A 21,601-nucleotide genomic window follows, 5' to 3' on the forward strand; every position below is an offset into this window, starting at 1 on the left:
CATCAGGCAAATTGGAGACAATCTAATTGTCCCTGGAGGAGTTAAAACCATAGAAGCCAATGGGAAGATGGTGATCCCCGGAGGAATCGATGTCCATACTCACTTGCAGATGCCATACAAGGGAATGACTGCTGTGGATGACTTCTTCCAGGGAACAAAAGCAGCCCTAGCTGGCGGAACCACCATGATCAGTAAGGCAAATGGGTGATTCTTTTCATGTTGACTCCACACAGGTTTCAACGGGGTCTGTTGCATTCAGCATCCTGTACTTCCAAAAGATCACCTTGTTTACCATCCTAGTTCCTTTGGTTCCTATCTGTTGTGGTTAGGGTAGGGGATTTTTGGGAGGGAGGGAGGTTGGTGGGAGAATCTTGGGCAAGAGTGACAATGGAAAGGGGTATTGTTATGCAGAAGAAGGGAGAGAGATTAATTGGGAGAAGGCAACTGTCAGAGGGGGATTTGGGGAGGAATGTGTGGGAGCCATGTTGGCATAGGGGAAGAGAGCTGAGTGGATAGAGGATATCCTAGCAGGAGCTGTGGAAAAAAGACTGGTGTCAGAGGGGTAATGGGGAGCATCCATAGCTATGGGGGAAGAGCCAAAAGAAAAAATAGGAAAGAGTAGTTGAATAGATAGGGAGCCATAGTAGGCTCTAGGTGGATTAGGAGATCCTAGTAGGAAACTTGTCACCTGAGCAGTTAAGATAAACAAGCTATCTGCATCCATGACCATGCAGCCAGACATAATAACCTGTTACTTGACAGAGGGAGAAACACACATCTCTCTCTCCTGCCCGCCCACCCCACTGAATTGTCTACTGTCATCCCACCTCTCAGTAGAAATGTAAATCCCAGTTAACCAGTTAAGTGGGATCACACTCTTCCCTCCTTCCCCGCAGGGGTGGGAGGCGGCCTTCTGCTCCTGGCTCCCCCAGGTTTGGAGCAGTCCTCTGCTCATGGTGGGCCATGGGCAGGGATCTGCAACCGAGTACCAGTTAACTGGTACATAGTAAGCATCACCCAATAAGTATGATGCTTATCAGATAACCAGTTAACCCATTACCCATTCACATCCCTATCTCTCAGAGTGTCTCATTGACATTTCTAATTAAAAAGGGGTTTAGAAAGGAAAGTGGAACTGAACCTGAACTCTGGCATTTTCTGCTAGCAGACAGGGTCATCAGAACATTTACTAGAGCTTAGCAGTAATACTTTTTTTTCTTTAAGAGGTGTTCCTCGGAAGTGCTCCACTCCAGACATTGGTGCATCCCTGCAGTTTCGCAGGGAGATTTTTGCAGAAGTGTCCCTCCGAGTCATGTGCGCACTAAGGATGTTCAGTATCATGCAATTGACTAATCGAATAGTGCGCACCTTAATCAATAGGGAGGCATTGCCCCTTTGAAATGCTGCTGCGGCATTTCAAAGCGGCAGCGCCACACAGAGCCCGGGGTCAGCTGGGAACTCCCCAACTGATCCTGGGCTCCACGTGGCATTGCCCTTTGAAACACTGTGGCAGCGTTTCAAACGGGCAGTGCTGCATGGAGCAGCTAACTCTGAGCACCATGCGGCGCTGTCACTTTGAAGTACCCCTTCTCCCTTGTCTTGCTGCCTCTACCTGATAAAGGGCAGCAAGGGAGGCGGGGGTACGGGAGTGACTAGTCAACTATCCTGTTGACTGTCCAATAAGCATTTGCTTATCGGATTGTCGAGTAGTCCTTAACATCCCTTGTGCACATTCATACACAAGCTTGTCTCATGATCCCTTCTCCCCTTTAAAGAGCTGTGCACGGGACCCATAGTTCTCAGGTTCCCTTCTACCAGACAGAGTGCAACAGTCACGCTGTCTGTGCTCTCCTCAGACCTGTAGTTAGATAATATCGTTTATCTTAGTTAATTATTTAACTAGTGTTGCTATAAGAAGGAGGAAAACAAACAAACACAAACCTTGGCTTCAGCAGAGCTTTAACAGCTCCCAGTCGTTGGTATGCCTAGCTCCCCAGGCTTCAAGAGATGTGCCTCCTGTAGGCAGATTATGCCTATCTCTGATGGGCATAGCCACTGTGTCCACTGTTTGAGCGAGGGGTACATCCGCCGGAATGTGCCAAAATAAAGTCCAGGGAACACAGAAACCGGAACCTGAGGCTGAAACTCCTAATGGAGAAGTCCCTCCAACCAGTCTCTGGCCCAGGACAAAGGGCTCCCCAACAAAGTTCTTCACAAAGTCTCCGAAGCCACTGAAAGTGGCAAAAAACTAGCAGGCACCATCACTGCAGAGAGCACAAAAGAGGGAAAAAATGCTCTCCAGTGAGATCTCTACCGCCACCCAAACACTGCTGTGAGAAACTGCTCTGCTAGCACCTCAGGCAGCACCGGTGCCGAATTTAATGCTGCACCCCTTCCTGACACTCTCCCAGCACCGTTGGCACCTCCAGCAGACTTGGCACTGACAGCCAATCTGCTCTCCCTGCAACATCTCAGTGCCAGGCAGGGATGCGTCACTCTTCCCCTGCAAAACACACTGCAGTTCTGTCAGCTCAGGCTGCAATACCACTACTGGCCACACCACAGGTTTATACTCACCACAGAGACTTGCAAATCTCCCCAGGGCCAGCCTCCCCCTTACTTGCGGTATCCCTCTTGTCTACCTCAGAGGCACCATGCCATAACTACTCAGGGGAGGCTTCCCCCTTTTCGACAGACAAGGACTCAGACTTTTCTCCTCACCACTCACCTTCCTCAAAAGCCCACAGGTTTGACAAACTGCCAACATATCAGCCCTATTATAGCTGCCCACTGCAGTGGTATGAATAGCAAGGTGGGCTACCACTCCCACCATTCTCAGGTCCCTAGCTATATTAGAGTCCCTGGGGACCCTATACATTCTAGCACAAATGACAGGACTCCCCTCACAGGAGTCTCACCTCACCAGTCAGTCTCCACCATCACTTTGACAACCCACTGAGGCAGGGGAACGGGACCTACGTGTCATTTACCAACCAGAGGACATAGTCTGTGACACATCTGCTCAACCTAATGAGGCCCCTGTACATCCTCCTTAGCTAAGAGAGCTTTACCCATCAATGCAGCAATTCTAGACCCAGCAAAATCAGTGTGGCAGACACCAGCCACAGCAGCACCTGCCAGCAAGAGGACAGATTGCAAGTATTGTATGCTCCTACGGGCTTAGAATAGCTCTTTACCCCAAATTCACTAGTGGTGATGGCAAACCAAAGAGCTAAACAACAACAGTCTAGAAACCACCCCAGGGATGCACCAATGCCTGTAGTGCAGCATCCACAGTTATGGATATAAGAGTAGTCCAGTTGACTACTCACCCCTGCCCACCTTTGCTGCCTCTGTATCAGAGGCAGCGGGGGTGGGGAAGCAGGAGCCATTGCTGGGGGGAGCTGGCTTTAAAAGATTGTTTTCCCCCAGCACCATCTCCACGATGCTGCTTGTCTGCCCCTCCACGCTGCTGCCTCTATCAGACACAGTAGTATGGGGGGCCCAAGAGAGGCTGCTTCAGCAGCAGCTCCTGTCCATGGAGGGGTCCCAGTGGGGAATTGGGAGCCTCTGGAGATGGGCTGCTACCAGGGCAGCCCCTGTCCATGGCCAGCCTCAACTTCTGTGAACAGAGGCTGATCCGGCAGCAACCACTGTCTGCTGTGGCTGGGGCTGGCCGCAAACAGGCTCCCAACTCCCTGCTGAGACCCTTACTACATTTAAACTACAGAGCCGCAGTGGGGGTAGCTCCTTCTGAGCGCCTTCCTTTATTGATAAATTGTATCAACTACATGATTACCCAATTACACGCCTCTTAAAATCCTTATGCATGGGGACACTCATCTCGAAAAACAACAGTTACTGCTCAAGTGAGTAACCTTCACGCCTTTAATCTATTGGAATTGATTGGGGAGGGCTGTGAAGATAAGTTTCCTTGATTAATGAACAGAAAATACCTTTTTCTGCAATGCAAGGCTCAGTGCGTTTTTTGTGACGGTACTGCCCAGTACACAGTACTGGCACCACCAAACGCAGTACCGGCACCTTTTTTTTGTTTGTTTGTTTAACACAAGAAAAGCACTGGCAAGGCTTATAAATACATCAACCCTGCCTTGCTCAGAATAGGTTTTCTTGAGTACCAAAGAAGCACTTCTGCCCTTGATTACCAATAAACCACAGCACCTCAAACTCTCCTAGAGGATTAATGTGTGTACAGGGTTTTGAAGAATGTGGGATTACATTTTGCTCTGTTACAGTATTCAACCCTAGTGACTTCAGTGAGATTGGATTTGTGTTTGTGAAGGCAGAATATGGCCCATAACACACTTTATAAGTGCTGAGTATTTATTGTTGGCTGTCAGCCTATCTTAAGTGTCATATATTAGCCATGTTAATATTTAGATGCCCCACTGAAACTGGGTAAGACATCTGCACTTAAACCCCAAACCAGCTGAAACTTCCTGCTTTAAAGTTTTCTTACCGTCTTGTAACTGAGCCCAGTGTTTAAAAAAAATCACCATGGTATATGAATTTTCTGAGTGATCCCTGGCCCACTTGGAGTAGTCCAAGAGTAGGTGAAATGAGCACATACTCTTGTTTTCATGCTGTTTTGATTGAGATTCACATATATCGGGAGGCATATTCACTTGAACCCAGAACTCAGATGAGGGTCATTTGAATCTACTGAAACTCAGGAGAAGATCAAGGGACTGGGGTGAGTCAAAACCTGAGGAGGAGTTCATCCAAATCTACATCATGAGGTCTGCACAGCTCCAGTGCCCACAGCCAGGTCCTCTGGGCAGCTTAACAAAGAACAATTACAAACACAATATTCTTCAAAATAGGGCAGCATGCCTAGATAAACTTGAGCAGATATTCAGAATGATACCCCAGTATTCCATGCAGTCCAAAGAAATAATCAGCACTAACAAAAAGAGAATCACAATTTGTGATTCCTGCCTTCAAGTATGCCAGAGATGTGCTCTGGTTTATAACTTGAGCTTTATTGCAGAGGTCACAGCTGTCTGTGTTTTGGATAACTGCTTAGGATGTAGGAAAAATTGTTGATCCAACTGTTGAAAGTTTGGGTTTTCTTTCTGCTCTCATTCCCCTGTTGGCCAATAGAATGATGGTCTTGGTTGCAGCATCTGTTGTGTAAAATGAACCGCAGCAGCAGATTACGTCAGGGGCAATAAAAGGTGCATTAGGACTGCATCTTAGCAGGAGACTACATTTTAATGGAGCGGAAGTAAGGGTGGAGATGGAGGGTCCTACTGCTTCCAGCTGATTTCTCAGCACAAGCCTATAAAAGCTCCTGATGCAGTGCCAAAGCTATTAAGGCAGTGCTCAGTGCATTTCCTTTCTGATAAATGCTCTTTGGATTTGTCTGGGAGAATGATAGAGGGGGAAGAGCTGCTTGCTATTTTCATTTCCCCATGTCCTGTGTGGGAGCTGGGGAGTGCAGTTTGGACCATCAGCATATTTTGGTTTCATCTGGCTGGGAGGTAGTAAGGCTCTATGGTAGCAGAGACCTGAGGCAGAGTAAGAGAAAGGACCCAGTAAAGGGTGTGGTGAGAAGCCAGCAGTCACTGGGTCGCTGAGCACACCAGGAATCAATAGGATGATGAACACATGGTGTGGGGAGTAAGAGCCCTTCCTTCTCGTTCTTAATTCTGCATGCTTCTCTTATCCACATCCAGTTGACCATGTGATCCCTGAGCCAGAGGCCAGCCTAACAGAAGCATATGAAAAGTGGCGAGAGTGGGCTGATGGGAAGACCTGCTGTGACTACTCCCTGCATGTGGACATCACCCACTGGAATGATAGCGTCAAACAGGAAGTACAGATGCTCATCAAAGAAAAAGGTTTGCAGAGAGATAGGGGACACCTTGTCTTTGCTCTTGATTCCTCAAGCCTCTACCCATATCTCCTTCTTTACCCCTATCTCTGGTGGCTCAGTGAGCACACAGGCCCCAATCTGCAATGATGTTTAGGCACCTAATGCTCATCAAAACGTTAGATGCCTAAACATTGAGGACCTGGGCCATTATGTCTGTGGCATAGGAAAGAGCATGGAGTGTGATTAAATAAATGAAATTCAGAACTCCTGGGTTCTATCTATGCCTTTGCTATTGCTTCACTCTGAGTTTAGGCAAGGCTCTTTTTCAGTTTTTGACATCTATAAAATAAAGAGCAAATACGTTGAGTGAAGATGGAAGTTATAATAGTTATTTCATTTATATTTATAAAGCACTGTGAGATCCTCAGGTCACAGTCCACATGTCATTTCAAAACATCAGAGTCATAGATGGTATGGGACACAAAGGGTATGGGACATTCAGGTGCCTTTGAAAATCTCACCCTTTAATGACTTAGATGCAAAATTTCCACTGAAAGTCCCAACATAATAACAGAATCTATGCTTATGCCAGTCAGAGGAAAAGCCAGTTGTGCATGCATTCGTCAGTCTGCAATTTCTATACACATTCTGCACCTGTCCTTCCTGATCAGCAGTCATCTCTCTGACTTTGAGCATACTCCCTCCACCATCTTTATTAGACTTTTTTAGACAGTGCTAAAGGGGTTAAAATGAGTTGCAGGTATACTTTTTGAGACCTACTTTCTACTATCCCCTTGTTTTCTAACATAGGATAGTTGGGATCCTATGTAGCTGTGAACAGAGAGTTAGAATGTCCTGAAAATAAACAAACCAGAAGAAAATCAGAAAGACCTCTGTATCACCTCCAGCTCCTGCCAAAGGTTCCCATTCCATTAGGTCTGAGCAATTATTGCATGCCTTGTGGATGTATAAAGGGGTGAAAGCTAGGATAGAATAATTTCTTTTTCCCTCTTCTCCACTTAGGTGTTAACTCCTTCATGGTTTACATGGCTTACAAGGATTTGTACCAGATGTCAAACACAGAGGTAAGAGCTACATTAGTGCTTTGTCTGTGTACAATCATTGTTGGGCCATTGTTGTCTTTTGTTAGAATAGTAGCTGTAAATAAAAGCAGCGTTCTGAGTGATCAGAGCAGGGTGATCATGATTCAATTTGATAACACTATATTGTGCCACTTGCAGCCACACTTGGGTTTAATTCAGAGGCATGGGAAACTATGTTTATAAATTGCAATGTGCAGTGTTTCAGTTTGCTGTCAGTAACTTGCTGCAGAGGGTAGTCTTTGTACATTGCACCTCAGTTTTAAAGCTGTGATTATTTGGCTGGGCGGACTGCAGAGGATGCAAGTTCCAAAGATTTGGAGAAATCCTGGAATGCTTCAGTAGATGTCAGAGAGTTTGTCTCAAAGGGAGACATGGGAAGCTTTCACACCAAACCTTGTTCTGACTATGAATGAGGTCTGTGTAGTACTGACACCAAATTCTCCCTTGTCAACCCTCCATTGTTCTTACCTGGAGGCATGTCTAGTTTTCAGTAGAAAGATACAGCGTGGGAACACTTTAAAGGTCAAACAGACTAAGTGAAAATGGTTGAATAGTAATAATGTTTCCTTTTTCACTCTGTTCCAGCTATATGAGATATTTAGCTGCCTGGGAGATCTAGGTGCAATAGCTCAAGTTCATGCAGAAAATGGGGATATCATTGAACAGGTAACTGCTATTCTATTCTACCTCATTGCCACTGAAAAATGTGCTGTAGACAGAAAGAGTTTGCTACACATTAGAGGAAAGATATTGCATGGAAGCTATGTAGGCATCTTCTGGAATATATTATTGTTATTTAATTAGCCCCAAGGGCCAGTTTTTCAGAAGTATTTAGGCATCTAAAAATATGGAGATGCCTAGCTGAATTTGCAAAAGTGCCTAAGCAGGTTAGGTGGCTAACTACCATTGAAAGTCAATCCCTCTGGCCACCCATCTGAGTCTTTAGATTCCTAAATACCTTTGTAAATCTGGTTCCTAGAGACCGACCAAGACAGGGCCCTGTTGTATTAGGGATTGTACAAATATGTACTAAATGACCTAAAAAGATTACTGAGTAGAATATATATTTCTTAAGGGAGACTGTCATGTCAGACATAGCTGAACATGTAGGCATAGTTTTAAAAAAATATCCATCCATCATTGTACTATAAAACTAAAGAACAATGAGATGGTTTCCATGAAAATTCCCCTGGTAACAATTTTATTAACAAATAGCTGTTTGTCTGCAGTCAGTGTTAGCAGTCCAGCCCTACAAAGTAATCAATTTTTGTTGTACAAACTGAATGAAATTAAGCAGTGTAAAGTGAGATGTTGCATTATTTTTTTTTTCACTTAATCTAAGGCAGTGGCTTTTAGAATAGAGGAGTTTGGGTTATTTTTGTATTTTAAGTGGGTTTTGTTTTTAATTTTGGCCTACCAGTGTGCCTTTTGTGACAAAATATTGCAGCATTTCATGCTCTGAAAAACAATTTTTTGGTTAAACATCTGGACTATTTGTTGAAATTAGTGAGCAGTATTTTTAAGATTAGCTAAAGGAGTTACTTCCTTATGCAATGTAGAGTTGCACTCAGAGGAACTTCCCGAGCAAAATAGAGTTAGCTGGGTTTTAAAAGAGGATTGAATAATTATTTGACTGTTAATTTACATAGCAGCAAAAGTTTTTAAGGTACTGATAAGAAGCAGAGTAATGAAATCTTGCGCTGAGACACAAGACCGGGTGTTCCCCTATACAGAATCGTCCAGTTGGCAGAGTGCTTTATAGAAGGTTTATTTTCTCTCCTGAAGCAGTATACATTGGCCAATATAAGAGGATTGGACAAATGGTTTGAGTCCTGATCAGACACCATGGCACCAGCCAATTTACTGTGTGGTTGTGGGCTTGGTTTTTTGGTTCTTGATTTGTTTTTACTTTTCACTCTCATGCACTTTGAAAACTGATTTCTCCCATATCTTCAAACATATCTTCAGATTAGGCCAAGAAGTTGGGTGGTGTCATAAAATGAGGGTTTTCCAAATAGTGTTACCTCTGAAGTGGTTATCGATGAGCACCAGCTGCCTGTCATCCAGGTGATGGATGATGCAAAGTCACTTTTCTCTCACCTGATTTTCAGCAGCACTGGGACAAATGTTTCAGAGAATTTGTTCCTTTGCTCTGTGTAATTTGATACCTGGACTGTAGTCTTTCTCCTCCTGTCATTAGGGGAAGTGAGACAGTTTCTCAGAAATGCTTTGGTATCTTTGCTCCTAAGGAAGAAAGCCAGATTGTACTGGGAAGGAAATTTTATGGCCATAATTCCTAGAGTCTGCTGCTTTTAGAATATTATATGGCTGCTTCATTGGAACCAGACTTGTCTGGGAAAATGTCTTCTACCTGGTCTCTTCCTACCTGGGCTCCTTTGTGTGAGAGTATTGAGTGGAGGTTGTTTGGTTTTTCCAGACATGCTGTTGCCAGCAATAGAAAAGCAATTCTTGTCAGGAAAAGATCAGTATTTTTTCCAACTAGATGAGTTTCTCGTATTTTACATGGACATCTCGTGGGTTAAAGTGGGCTCTGTTATTGCCTAAGAGCAAACATAAAGACACACAGTATTCTGCATGTCACTCGTGTGTAGATACAGGACTAATTTTATATTCCTTGATAAATCCAGGAGTCAGTAGAATATATTTCAGTTGACTGTTAGAGAAATTGATATGCAATCAGAAATTATCTAAATGGAACAGAGGAGCCCAGTGAGTCCGTATGTTCACTGTTACAGCACCCAATGCTGAAAACTGCAACAGAAGGAAAAGACCCTTACAATGTGAAAGGCCAGTTATGTGTTATAATATGATGTGCAGTACACCAGAGCCATAAGGGAAGGGGGAATTTCTGCCTAATACTAGTGAGGCATCTGCTTATGGAGCTGGATTCACGGGATATTAGTGGATATGTAATGGGGAAAATATAGTTTTGATTTTAGATGTATGAATTACACTGTTATAGTGCCTTTTAGTTGCTGTTGTGGATACGGAGAATGGTATTTCTGATTTTTTGAAGAGCCAGGGACAAATTTGCCTAGTTTTACTCTGTACCACATTTTCAATTTCTCTTCCTCCTTTTTTCAATTGGGAGGATTAGGAGGAAAGCCTCCAAACTAAGCTGCGAAGTATCCTGTAGACTACAAGAATACATTTCTCTTCACAGAATTAAAGAGCCCCAATGTTAGTCAGTTTGTTTTCAGAAAGTGAAAGTGGAGAGATCAAAAAAATCAGTGTTGCCTACGAGTTCTTGCTACTTCACCCCAACCCTAACCACCAATAGCTCCAAAGCTGTGAGCAAGGTTTATTGGTGCTATCAAGCTTTGACAAATACTTTTGCCTTCCAAGATAATGGATATGAAATGTTAAAAACTGGAGACTTGACTCAAAATGGGTTTAGATTAGACTATAAAAGTGAGGATGCTAGTCAGTGATCCTGCTTCTTGGGAGGAAAGTTAGGGAACTTTCCCCAGTCCAGTCTGGCTATTCTGGGTCATAATGTATTTTCTCTTGACTGTCCTAAGATCACCATGTAAATATGGAAGAGGAGTAGATACACAGAGTAGAGTAAGGGGTAGGGACTACAACCTCCCCCTGCCCCGCCTCTATATGAGAGGCAGCAAGGGGGGGGGAGGCAACAGGAGCCAGTTTGTCAGCCAGGCTGACAAACAGGTTCCCCCCAGAACTGTCTCCATGATGCTGCCTCCCTCCTCCTCTCCCCTCCCCCGGGCAGTTGGAGGGCGGGGAGAGGATAAGGGAGGCTGCTGTCCCCAGATGTCCCAGTCCCCAGACGTCCCAGTGGGGAGCTGGGCCACCCGGTGGGCAGGGGCTGCTGCCACCAAGCAGCCCCAGTTCATGGTGCCCAGGACTGGCTGAGGTCAGGCACTGTTCCAGCAGCAGCCCCTGGCCATGGACAGCCTTAGTCACTGTAAACGGGCTGCTGGACTCAGTGCAAGCCGGGATGAGCAGTCCTGGCTCGCGCTTGTCTGGGATGCTGCGCCTCTGCATTTTAAATGTAGTAAGAGCCCAACTACATGATTAACCAGATAACTGCAATTTAAAATCCTCAGTAAGGAGAATGCACCATTCAATGGAAACAGATGGATAAGCAACGAGGAGTCCTGTGGCACCTTATAGACTAACAGATTTATTGGAGCATAAGCTTTTGTGGGCAAAGACCCACTTCATCTTTGCCCACGAAAGCTTATGCTCCAATAAATCTATTAGTCTATAAGGTGCCACAGGACTCCTCATCGCTTTTGCAGATCCAGACTATCACGGCTACCCCTCCGAAAATAGATGGATGTGATGTATATTCCTTGTTGTTAGTGAAGACTGTGAAAAGAACATTGTTCAATAATTATTTTGTGAGCTCTTTGTGTGGTGTCTGAGAAGGAAGGTGTACCAGGTGAAAAAGCATAGCAAATATATCTATATGGCAATATAGCAATTTACTTCTTCAAATATTGCAAGATATTAACTGCCGCTGCTGGAATATCACCTTCACTGTTCATCTGTATCTCATTTTTTTAAAGGGCCAACAGTATGCTCAGTGTTCTGAGACACAAAAATTAGGACATTCTGTGTCCCAAAGAGCTTTACAGCTGAAACATACTTTATAGGATATTTCACAATGCAACAGATTTGCACATTGCAGTAGCATTTGCATTCAGAATTCTTGGCAAGGTCAATTTTTGAGTGTGTCTAACAGATTGGAAGATAGGTAAATGATGTAGGAAGCCTCCACCAAGCTCTGTTTCTTCTTCTGGTGATGTCCCCATGGGTGCTCCACTGTTGGTGACAAGTCATCCTGGAGCCACAGATCGGAGCTTTTCCAGCAATTGTCAGTCGTGAAAGGTGCCCCATGCCATTCGCGCCTTAGCGCCTTGCACGAGGGGCCTGACACACCCCTCCCTTCAGTTCCTTGCTTATCGCCCTCCGTTACGGATTGAGCTGATATCTCGACTCGGGTGTTCATTTTCCTCACGTAGATAGCTAGCTTCGTTTTGTGATTTACTGAGTTAATTGTTTCATTAGTTAGTTGTTCTTGTTCTGATTATTTGTTAAAACAAAAAGAGAGAGTGAGAGAGTGTGTTTCAGTTATGAAGAGACTGCGGGGCAGTGGCAGCGACCTGACTGAAAGCCAAGCCGCTTGACTAATTTCAGCCCCTCTTTTTCCGTTTTTCTTTCCTGTTTAAAAAAATTTTTTTTTTTTTGCTGAGTCCACCATCAGTGACAATCCTGCCAGGGCTCACTGGGGTTTAAAAAATGTGGATGGTGTACTTGTTGTCTTAGTGAAGCTCAAGTACCCCAAAAATGTGAGCACTGCTGCAGCCTCACAGCTAGGGCCAGGAAGGACAGGGGGCTTCAGCTCTTCATGATCTTCTTCAATAAAGCTATGCAGCCCACTAAGGAGCTGCAGTCATCTAGACGTCCTGTGGAGGCAGCTAAGAAGAGGGCTGCTTCTCCCTTGCTGAAAAAACACTCAAAGAAGAGAGCCTCCCAAGCAAGATCTCTTCCCCCAACTCCGTCTTGGAATAAGTGAGAACCAATTTCCTCCGTAGCAGGAAGCCATCTGCCAGAGTCATTTACCTGCAGAAATGGAAACGATTCTCTTCCTGGTGTTAACAGATGCACATCGATCCTTTCACTGCACTTCTTCATTGTGTCCTTGACTACATGTTCCACCTGAAGGGTGGGGGCCTATCGATTTCCTCTATGAAGGTGCATCGGGCAGCAATAACAGCCTTTCACAAGCGGGTCGACAGATGATCAGCTGTCTTCACACATCCTATCACCAGAAGGTTCCTTAAAGGTCTCCAGAACCTCTATCCTCTGCAAGCAGCCCTAGCAACCTCCTGGGACTTGAACTTAGTTTTAGATTGTCTTATGAGACCCATAAGACCCATGGCGGCTTGCCTTTCCCCTTTCCTTCTAATGAATGTGCTGTTTTTGATAGCCATGACCTCTGCAAGGAGGGTTAGGGAGATTGGGGCTTTAATGGTTGGTCCACCTTATATGGTTTTTACCAAGAACAAAATAACTTTGTGTCCACATCCAACATTTTTACCAAAAGTCTGCACCTCATTCCACATCAATGAGCCCATAGTTTTACCTACATTCTTCCCAAAGCCTCATGCATCGCCTAGGGACGCTATGCTCCATACCCTGGACATTTGACAGGCATTGTGGCCTTTTACATAGACAGGATTTAGGCTTGTTGTAGGTCTCCGCGTCTTTTTGTATCTATTGCAGAACACACGAAGCTCACACCAATTTCAGCCCAGTGTATTTTCTAAATGGATATCATCCTGCATACTAAGCTGTCATTCCCCAATAAGCCATTGATAGCTCCACCAAGAGCACACTCTTCCCATACTACTGCTACTTCTATGGTTTTCCTGAACAACGTGGCCCTTAAAGACATTTACCAGGCAGCTACTTGGTCTTCCGACCACACCTTTGCCAAGCATTATGCCATCATACCTCAGCTGGCAGCTGATACAGCGGTGGCTACTGTGGTACTGTCTTCAGCTGCCAAGCAGTGACTCCGAGTCCCACCATCCATGTCAAGTACTGCTTTGTAGTGAGCAAACAGGGGAGCACCCATGGGGACATCACTGAAAGAAGAAAAGAAAATTACTCATCCTGTGCAGTAACAACTATTCTTCAAGTTCTGTGTCCCTGTAGATGCTCCATAACACTCCCTTTCTCCTTTCTGCTTGGAGTCTTCGCTACTCAGATGTAGTCAAGGAACTAAAGGGGCAGGGGTTGGGTCCTACACGTTAGGTGCCACACGTGGCCCAACTGACAACTGCTGGAAAAGTTCAGATCTGTGGCTTCGGGACCACCCCTTGCCAACAATGGATCACCCACAGGGACACACCTCAAAGAACAGTCATTACTGCACAGAGTGAGTAACTTCCTTTTCCCTCATGTAACATTGCATTCTCCTCTCCCATTCCCCCCCCCCCCCCCATGAGCTGATTACACACTGATAAGGATGTCAGAATTGAGCTTTCACTGAAATGAACAATTTCTGAATGACAAGGGTTAAAAATACCATTAAGTTAATATACGTCTGTCTAATTGGTCTATATATTGTTGTGGTCCCTCATTATGTAAATGTATGGCCAGTTGTGTGGTGGGGGAAAAAGCCACCATACATTTTGAAACATTTTCATATGGGACCAGATCATGTATTTATTGATACCAGTGCAACTGTATTGATGTCAGTGCTGCTACAGGGGTGTGACTGAGAAGAGAATTTGGCCTGCGCTGGATTTCTTTTAGCTTTCATGATCTCTTTGTTACTAGCAGATCCTACATAGAGTGATTGGATGCCTTTGGGAATTGCAAAGGCGAAGTAAATTAGGCTTTGTCTACACTACGCAGCTATTAGACGCTAAAAGTTAGGCAGTATAAATGCTGTTTGTCAGCACTTCAGTCAACAAAATACCACACTCTACAAGTGGGGTTCCTGTTGTCATCAGGAGAGGGCTCCTTTTAAGCACCCGTGGCAGACAAAATGATTTGTTGTTCAGTTGGCATTGTAGACAGAGCCTCAGACATATGCCTTCTGAATTGTATAGTCTTGGTGATGAGATCTACTCTCAGCCTGTCTTCCCAAACTACAAGTAGTGTATCTTGGTAGTCTTATTAACCTGCAGCAAATCTGCAGAGCTATTCTGTTTGATATTCTAAATCCTTAAGAAATGCTGAGCATGGTGGCATTTTTATATATAACTTGAAATCAAACTCAGTCTCTGAACTTCCCTGTGTCTTTTTATTATTTTAGGAGCAAACCAGGATGCTGGAGATGGGAATAACTGGCCCAGAGGGCCATGTGCTGAGTAGACCGGAAGAGGTAAAAGACAAATGAACAAAGGATAAACAGTGCACCATCCTAGTTACACTAAGGCTCTTTCCCCATGAGTTTCAGCCATACTTATCATACTGGTATCTAACCGCCCAATCTTATTTGTGTACTGGCAGTTGAACCATACTCCTCATCACTTCAGGGAAGGGGCCTTTGTTAATCAAACATGATCAATAATGATTGTTTCCTAGCATAGATAGGAGTCCTGAAATGAAGTAGCATGGGTGACGCAGGATGTTAGGGATGCAGTTAGTACTCCTGCTGCATTCACGTTTGAAAGGTGATTTCAGTGGTAAAAAAAGCCTGAGATAAGAAAATCCGTGCAATGAAAATGAGAATAACTTTAAAAAGGGGCATCCTCCATAAACTCTCAAAGTGTGTTCATATTGCAAAGGAAAATAGTGTATACTGTAGCTCCAGCTTCTCCCTCATCTCATCTTTATTTAAGGTGTAGAATGTGTGAAAATAAAACACACAAAGCCTCTGTGGGAGTGGGGGATCTCCTGATTGTGAATCACTGTCTAGACATTATCTAATTTGCATTCAAGATACTCTTTTTATTTGCCCATTAATCTGAGATCAATCTAATTTTAGATTGGTATAAATGTCAGATTGAAGTACCTGTGTGCTCAGAACTGTTTTTAACTTTCCACAACACATAGAGGAAAAAGAGAGAAGCTATAACTGAAATCTGCAGTATCAGGAATGAGAGGGAGGTAGATGTGAAGATTTGTGCTTCGGACATATGATCAAAAATAAAATACATCTGCTTAAATTAATGGTATGACAACAAGGTTCCATCTCTTGGAGATGTGGGACATTAAAATGCCTCCTTCAGAAAAAAGGCCCAATGTTAAAAGTGTACTGGACCCAGATCCTCAGCTGGTGTAAATTGACATGGTTGCATTTAGTGGAGCTAAGCTGATGTACATCATCTCAGGATTTGGCGCATTATTTGTTATCAGAAGACAGATGTTTTCATTGTACAAGGCTGGTTAAGGGTTGTGGAATGTTATGTTCTTGAAGTCTGATTGGCTGGAAAAATTACTCTAAAAATAACACTGAAAGGCTCTATGTTCCTTCCAGCTGGCTCCTTGTCCAAACCTCATTGGTTCAGTAAATACTCATACTTTTTATGTAATTATTATTATTTACTAGTTGTACTGTGGTAGGGCCTAAGAGCCCTAGCTCTGAATAATGATCCCATTGGGCTAGGCATTGTACAATAGAACAAATTGCTGGCTCATCCTTCATCCTTGCAAGGCACAAAGATTCCACAGTCAGAACCTATTGTGAATGGAAGTTGAAGGGCTGCATGACGCAGTAAAGAAACCCCCTTGCTACAGTTAGCCCTAGCACGGCTATAAAGGGTATGCAGCACTGACAAGTGCAAACACCCTTTTTAAGTGAGATTTGGATCCTTCCAGGGAGCAGAGATGTTGAGTAATGAGCTGCCTCTTTGTACATCATCATTTTAGTTACTACAAATGTGGCTCTTATGAACTCAGTGGAGAGGTTAATGCTATAGAACCTTGCAAAAATCTGGAGGTTTGGGGAAAATAGGGGATACAGCTGGAATTGAGTAAGTCATTTAAAAACAAAATTAACAAATGGGAATGGGAATCATGGGAAACATGAAACTAAATATTCATCTCCTCACTTCTTTCAAAATTTAGTTCTCAAGGTCTTTCTCCGCTACCTTCATCAGGGGAACAAATACATGGAGACAGTTCACACATCCAGACCCATTAGGGAAAAGTTGACTGTTTGGCTGAGGTTAGCTTAACCAAATGGATACTTAGAGCATATCCAAACTTATAGTCAAATTACACTGGAGCAGGACTAGGACTGTTAGTATCGTTTTGCAAGGGGGAAGGGAAGAGGTGATTGTGTGCCTAGAAAATATATACATATAACCAAGTTGTATTGTATGGAAGCACAGCTCCTCAGTAACAGGGCGCCATGTAGCACTTGCAGACTCTTACATGTAGAAATACAACCCCAGCTAATAAGCACTTGTTAAGCTGAAAATAAAAATAGAGACACAAGTGTTCACAGAATAAGTATCCCTTGCCATCTGACCCACAGTGCCCAGTTAAAGTGCTCTAGACACATTGTTTGTGGCTGTGATCTGTGAAAGTACCCTACTGTTCCAGAACCATTGTTCCAAGGAGGGACTCCAGAGCTGGAGCGCACATCGCGGATGTCTGGGATCAACCAGGGCCATTGGCGGGAAGGCTGGAGCTGTTCCTGAGTCCAGGGCCAGGGTGGCCCTAGACCCAGGAAGAACTGCACTGCAAGTCCCGGCAGCCACCCACCACACAACCCACCTCACGAGCAGCTGGCTGGAGCTGGGACCATGGCCACATTGTGGTTTCCCAGCTGCTCCTGGGGCAGGCCATGTTGCAGGTGTCAGAGCTGATGCCATGGCCGGGAGAGTGCTGTTCCTGGGTAAGGGGTGTGCGGCCAGGGGTGTCAGGTATGGAGCGGATGGTGGAGGAGTCATGGGTGGCACAAGGACAGTCGAGGCATTGCTGGTGGCAGGGGGTTGGCCAGCAGATTGGGCAGGGGCTGCGGCACTGAGTGGGGAGAATGAGGCCGAGAGCCAGCAGGGCCCTTCAGAGCACAGCAGGGAGGCATGGTCACTTGCGGCATGTGCAGCCAGCACATCCGGAGCCAGTGTGCTTGCACTCGTTCTGCCTGCTACAGTCTGACCACTACCTCATACTGTCCCCCACTACCCCATCTCCCTGGCCAAGCTCCCCCAAGGAGCTGCAGCCTCTTCTGTCCCTTTCCTCACTGGGCCCTTGGCCAACCTCACCCCTGCACCGCAGGTAAATTGTCTGTAATGGAGTGTCGGGAAATTGCTACATATAGTAGCAGAAATCTAGTACTATGCCAGTAATTTATCCAAAAAATGGGGAAGACAATTTAAAAAATTTAAAACCTTTTTTAAAAAAAGTGTGTAACAAAATTAGCTGCTCTGTAATAATGTAGGTAAACCTATTATTGGTATGTTTATTCTATGAATATACCAAGTTCAATAGGAGATTATAAAGTGCTAGAGATGGGAGAAGCAGGAAGCAAATAAACAGAGGTAAGGGATAGTGTCACAGCTATTTGCTTTGAATATTTTACTTCCTCCTAGCCAACCTGCAAAACTAGAATGATTCACAAGAAAGCGGATGCTTGTGACTGATGGGCAGATACTCTTTGTGTTTACTTAAAGATGTCCCCCAATAGCTCATTATCAGGAACTAATCCTTATAAACATGCCCTGTCACTGACTGGGTTACATACTAAGTTCCTTCTAAGCCAGAGCAGCAGCTGAGCTCTGCAGTGTGGCTGCTCCTGAGGCTGGGGTAGATCCCTGTGTCTCCCCTCCTTTACTCCTCTTCCCACCCCCCACTGGCTCTTAGAGTCCCCTGCCAGGTTTCCCCTTTGGCTTCCCACATCACTGCCCATGCCCCCCCACTCCTTGCAAACCCTGGGCGCTAGGAGAATCTCTCGGGGAACAACGCCACTAGTGGGTGTCACAGTGGCACACATCCTGTGAGAGGGTGAGGTCACAGAAGACGCCTTCATGGGGCTTTCCGGGGTGCTGACAAGGCCACTGCAACCCTTCTTCTTGTCTGGGGCTTCTCGCTGCCCTGTCCTGCTGGGCCAACTCCTTGGTCTCCCCCAGCCAAGGCAGAGCTGAGAATCACAACCCTCACTAAGAAGCAGTACAGACACTGAATCTTTTCAGGTCCAAGGAGAGTGCAGCTTTGGGCCCAGCTTCCTGGGATACCACTTCCCAAATGGGATCAAAATCCACAATGAATTATTTGGGTAAGCCCCCTTTGACAATGAAAGGGGGAATGTACACACTGATTGCCCTCTCCTCCCCAGCTAACAATTATTTACACTGGACTTGATAGAAAAAAAAATAAAGTGATTTTATTAAGTACAAGCAGTAGGATTTAAGTGGTTGTAAGTGAGAACAGGCAGAGCAAAGTAGGTTAGAAACTCAAAATAACAGAAAACGTTTCGCTAACTCTAACACTGAATCCTCAATACAAACTTCTTATAAACTCACCCTAAAACTGTTTTTGTTCCAGCTGCACCTTCAAACCAGGGAAAACTCCATTTCCCCTGGGGTCACTGGGTGTGCCCGCCAAAGACAAAAGATTCCTACTTTCCTATTCTTTCTAAAGAATTACCTTATTGCATGGGGAGTCACCTGGCTGCTCCTTACCAACCACTGCTAAGACTTAAGGACAAAAGGCTATTTGCATATGATTGCCCAGATACTGAGGCCTCCCATGATACTTTCATTCACACATTTAAAACCCATAAAATATTCCCTAATCCATATGTCTAAAATACCAAAATATGATAAACAGATCCAGCGGATTATGACATGAAGATTGATAGGTTACATGAAAAAACTTAAAAAAACAACCAATAGTCTTGCAACACCTTACAGACTCACAAAACATGTAGATGCTATCATAAGCTTTCGTGGGCAGAACCCACTTCTTGTTTTTTAAGTTTTTCCAATTACAGACTAACTCGGCTATCACTCTGAGGCTTTTGAACCCGTAGGTTACATGAAGCAATTTGTCCAAAGTACCTCTGAGTTACATATATTTATGTCCATAAGTCCATTTCACACAGTGGGGGGGGGGGGGGGGCAGGGCGGGATGGAGGTGGAGACGGAGACACAGTCACACATCCAAACACAATGTTGAAGTCAAGACAAAACTTACTCTGGATTGAAAATCTTAGAGGGAACACCAATGACAAACCATTATTGTTCTTATATGTCCTGCATCGGAAGGGTCAATCTAGAGCTGTGTGTGTAGGGAGTTGAAATGTAATTCTGTCATGTCACTGGTCATTTGATACTGCACAATGACACTGCTCCAAAATGTCCTCATTGGTTCACAATATCCTAATACAAAGTAAGACTATTTTGCCGTGGCTGAGCTTGATCCATCTCTGCATAAGGCCATACACACATATAGAAGCTTGTATACTGTATAATACTGTCTTCCTCATAGTTTTCATTCTATGCTCCAAGAACCACGTAGCACCCCAATTGAAACCTTTGTGTTGAATCAAAAAACCAAAAGGACAATAGTGCAATGGATTTGTGTGCATTGCTCAGTTTTCCACTTATGGGAGAAATCAGGTTGGCAGACATATGGATGATTCAGCAAGAAGTTCTGTCTGCAATAGGGAATTTGCAAATATGCTTATTGGAACACTGTCTTTTAAGGTTTGGAGTTTTCTGTTCTGTAAAAAAAATTAATACTGAAGCCTTAAGCCAAACTGTTGCCCAAGATCTTGGAAGGCTTTTTCGGATTAAGTCAGACTGACCGGGGTGGTGATATAATTCTCAAAGATATGCCTCATGCTGAAGTGTTGAAAATTCACCCTGTTCCAAGAGCAAGCGAGATATAAAAGTCCAGGGCTGATAAACTTGGAGGCTGAAGTGGCCAATAGCAGCGTAGCAGCAGAAACAGACTTGAACAGGAGAACTACCAGCAAAATAACAAGCTGTGAATTGCCCACACAGAAAAATCAAGCTTTAATTTTAAAATACATGCATAGTGAAACCTGTGGTAACAGCTCAGCCCAGTGGAGAGGGAATGAGACTGGGAGCCAGGAATCGAGGTCCTGCTGCTGATTTGCTGTGTGACCTTGAGCAAGTCAGCTAACCTGTTTGTGTTTCCACTTTTGTAAAATGAGAATAAAAATGATGCTTACTCTCTATTGGAGTTATTTGATAAGAAACACTGTAAAAAGTGCTAAATATTATTAAAGGCCTGCTTGAAACAGAAATGGGCTGAAAAGCTGGTGGATTTGGATGGGGAGCAGAAAAAGATCTGGATCTAGATTAAGCACAAGTTGTGGTTTGTGACTTAGGGCTGGGCACCTGATTCTGTAGCATTCAAATGTATATAGCTTTTTTTACAAGACTTTATCTCCAAGTGATCAATCTCGTGGGAAATTCTTATTTTCTTGTTTATCATTTGTACTGTGGTAGTAACAGCATCTCATTGTGTTAGGTGCTGTACAAAAACAGAACAAAAAGACAATCTCTGTCTTAAAGATCTTACGCTCTTGAGTATGAGGTAAGAGACAGAGAGAGGATACAGAGTGACCAACTGGGGAGCACAGGAAATAATGAGATAGAATGGGTCATCTTGATAGGCAGTTATTCCCATTATATAGTGAGCTTGGAGATTCTTGTTGAAACCTGATGGAAGAGGAATGGTCTTGTGGTGATGTTAAGAGACAGGGCACCTATGGCCAGTGAAGTAACACAGCATGGCTGGTGATTTCTCTTCCCTGTGCGTTATTTGCAAGCTTTATGTCCCTTCTGTGTTCCAGCTCGAGGCAGAAGCCGTCTTCCGTGCCATCACCATTGCTAGCCAGACCAACTGCCCTCTATATGTGACCAAAGTGATGAGCAAGAGTGCTGCTGACCTCATCTCACAAGCCAGGAAGAAAGGTAAGCAGCTGCTGTCTCAGATCTCCCTCCTCACTTCCGGAGTGTGTGTAACTAGAAGATCTTATGCAGAGAGCCTCTGTGTCTTTCTGTTTGTTGCCAGCATTGCAACATGTCCCTTGATGGAATTTAAATTAATGTGTCCTACTTCCCCAAATGTCACCCAGCTACAGTGAGATTTTTTAGCACTCTTGTTAAGTGTAACTTATCATGGAGTCCTCACATCCCTTGCTTGAAGAGATGGTGTTTAGCACGAAACAAAT

At 44.4% G+C, this 21,601-nt stretch overlaps 1 protein-coding gene across 2 annotated transcripts in view; it reads left to right on the forward strand.

Annotated features, from left to right (window-relative positions):
* DPYSL3 (dihydropyrimidinase like 3) overlaps positions 1 to 21,601 on the forward strand; it is a 115,056-nt gene that overhangs the window by 78,376 nt on the left and 15,079 nt on the right. For both annotated transcript variants that reach the window (XM_075900286.1, XM_006124529.4), the window contains exons 3-8: positions 7 to 191; positions 5,700 to 5,864; positions 6,863 to 6,924; positions 7,528 to 7,608; positions 14,759 to 14,827; positions 21,221 to 21,341. In XM_075900286.1, coding sequence (XP_075756401.1) covers positions 7 to 191; positions 5,700 to 5,864; positions 6,863 to 6,924; positions 7,528 to 7,608; positions 14,759 to 14,827; positions 21,221 to 21,341 — 683 coding nt within the window. The remainder of the gene's footprint in view (positions 1 to 6; positions 192 to 5,699; positions 5,865 to 6,862; positions 6,925 to 7,527; positions 7,609 to 14,758; positions 14,828 to 21,220; positions 21,342 to 21,601) is intronic.

Source organism: Pelodiscus sinensis, chromosome 17, assembly GCF_049634645.1.
Source record: "Pelodiscus sinensis isolate JC-2024 chromosome 17, ASM4963464v1, whole genome shotgun sequence".
NCBI classification, from domain to species: Eukaryota; Metazoa; Chordata; order Testudines; family Trionychidae; genus Pelodiscus; species Pelodiscus sinensis.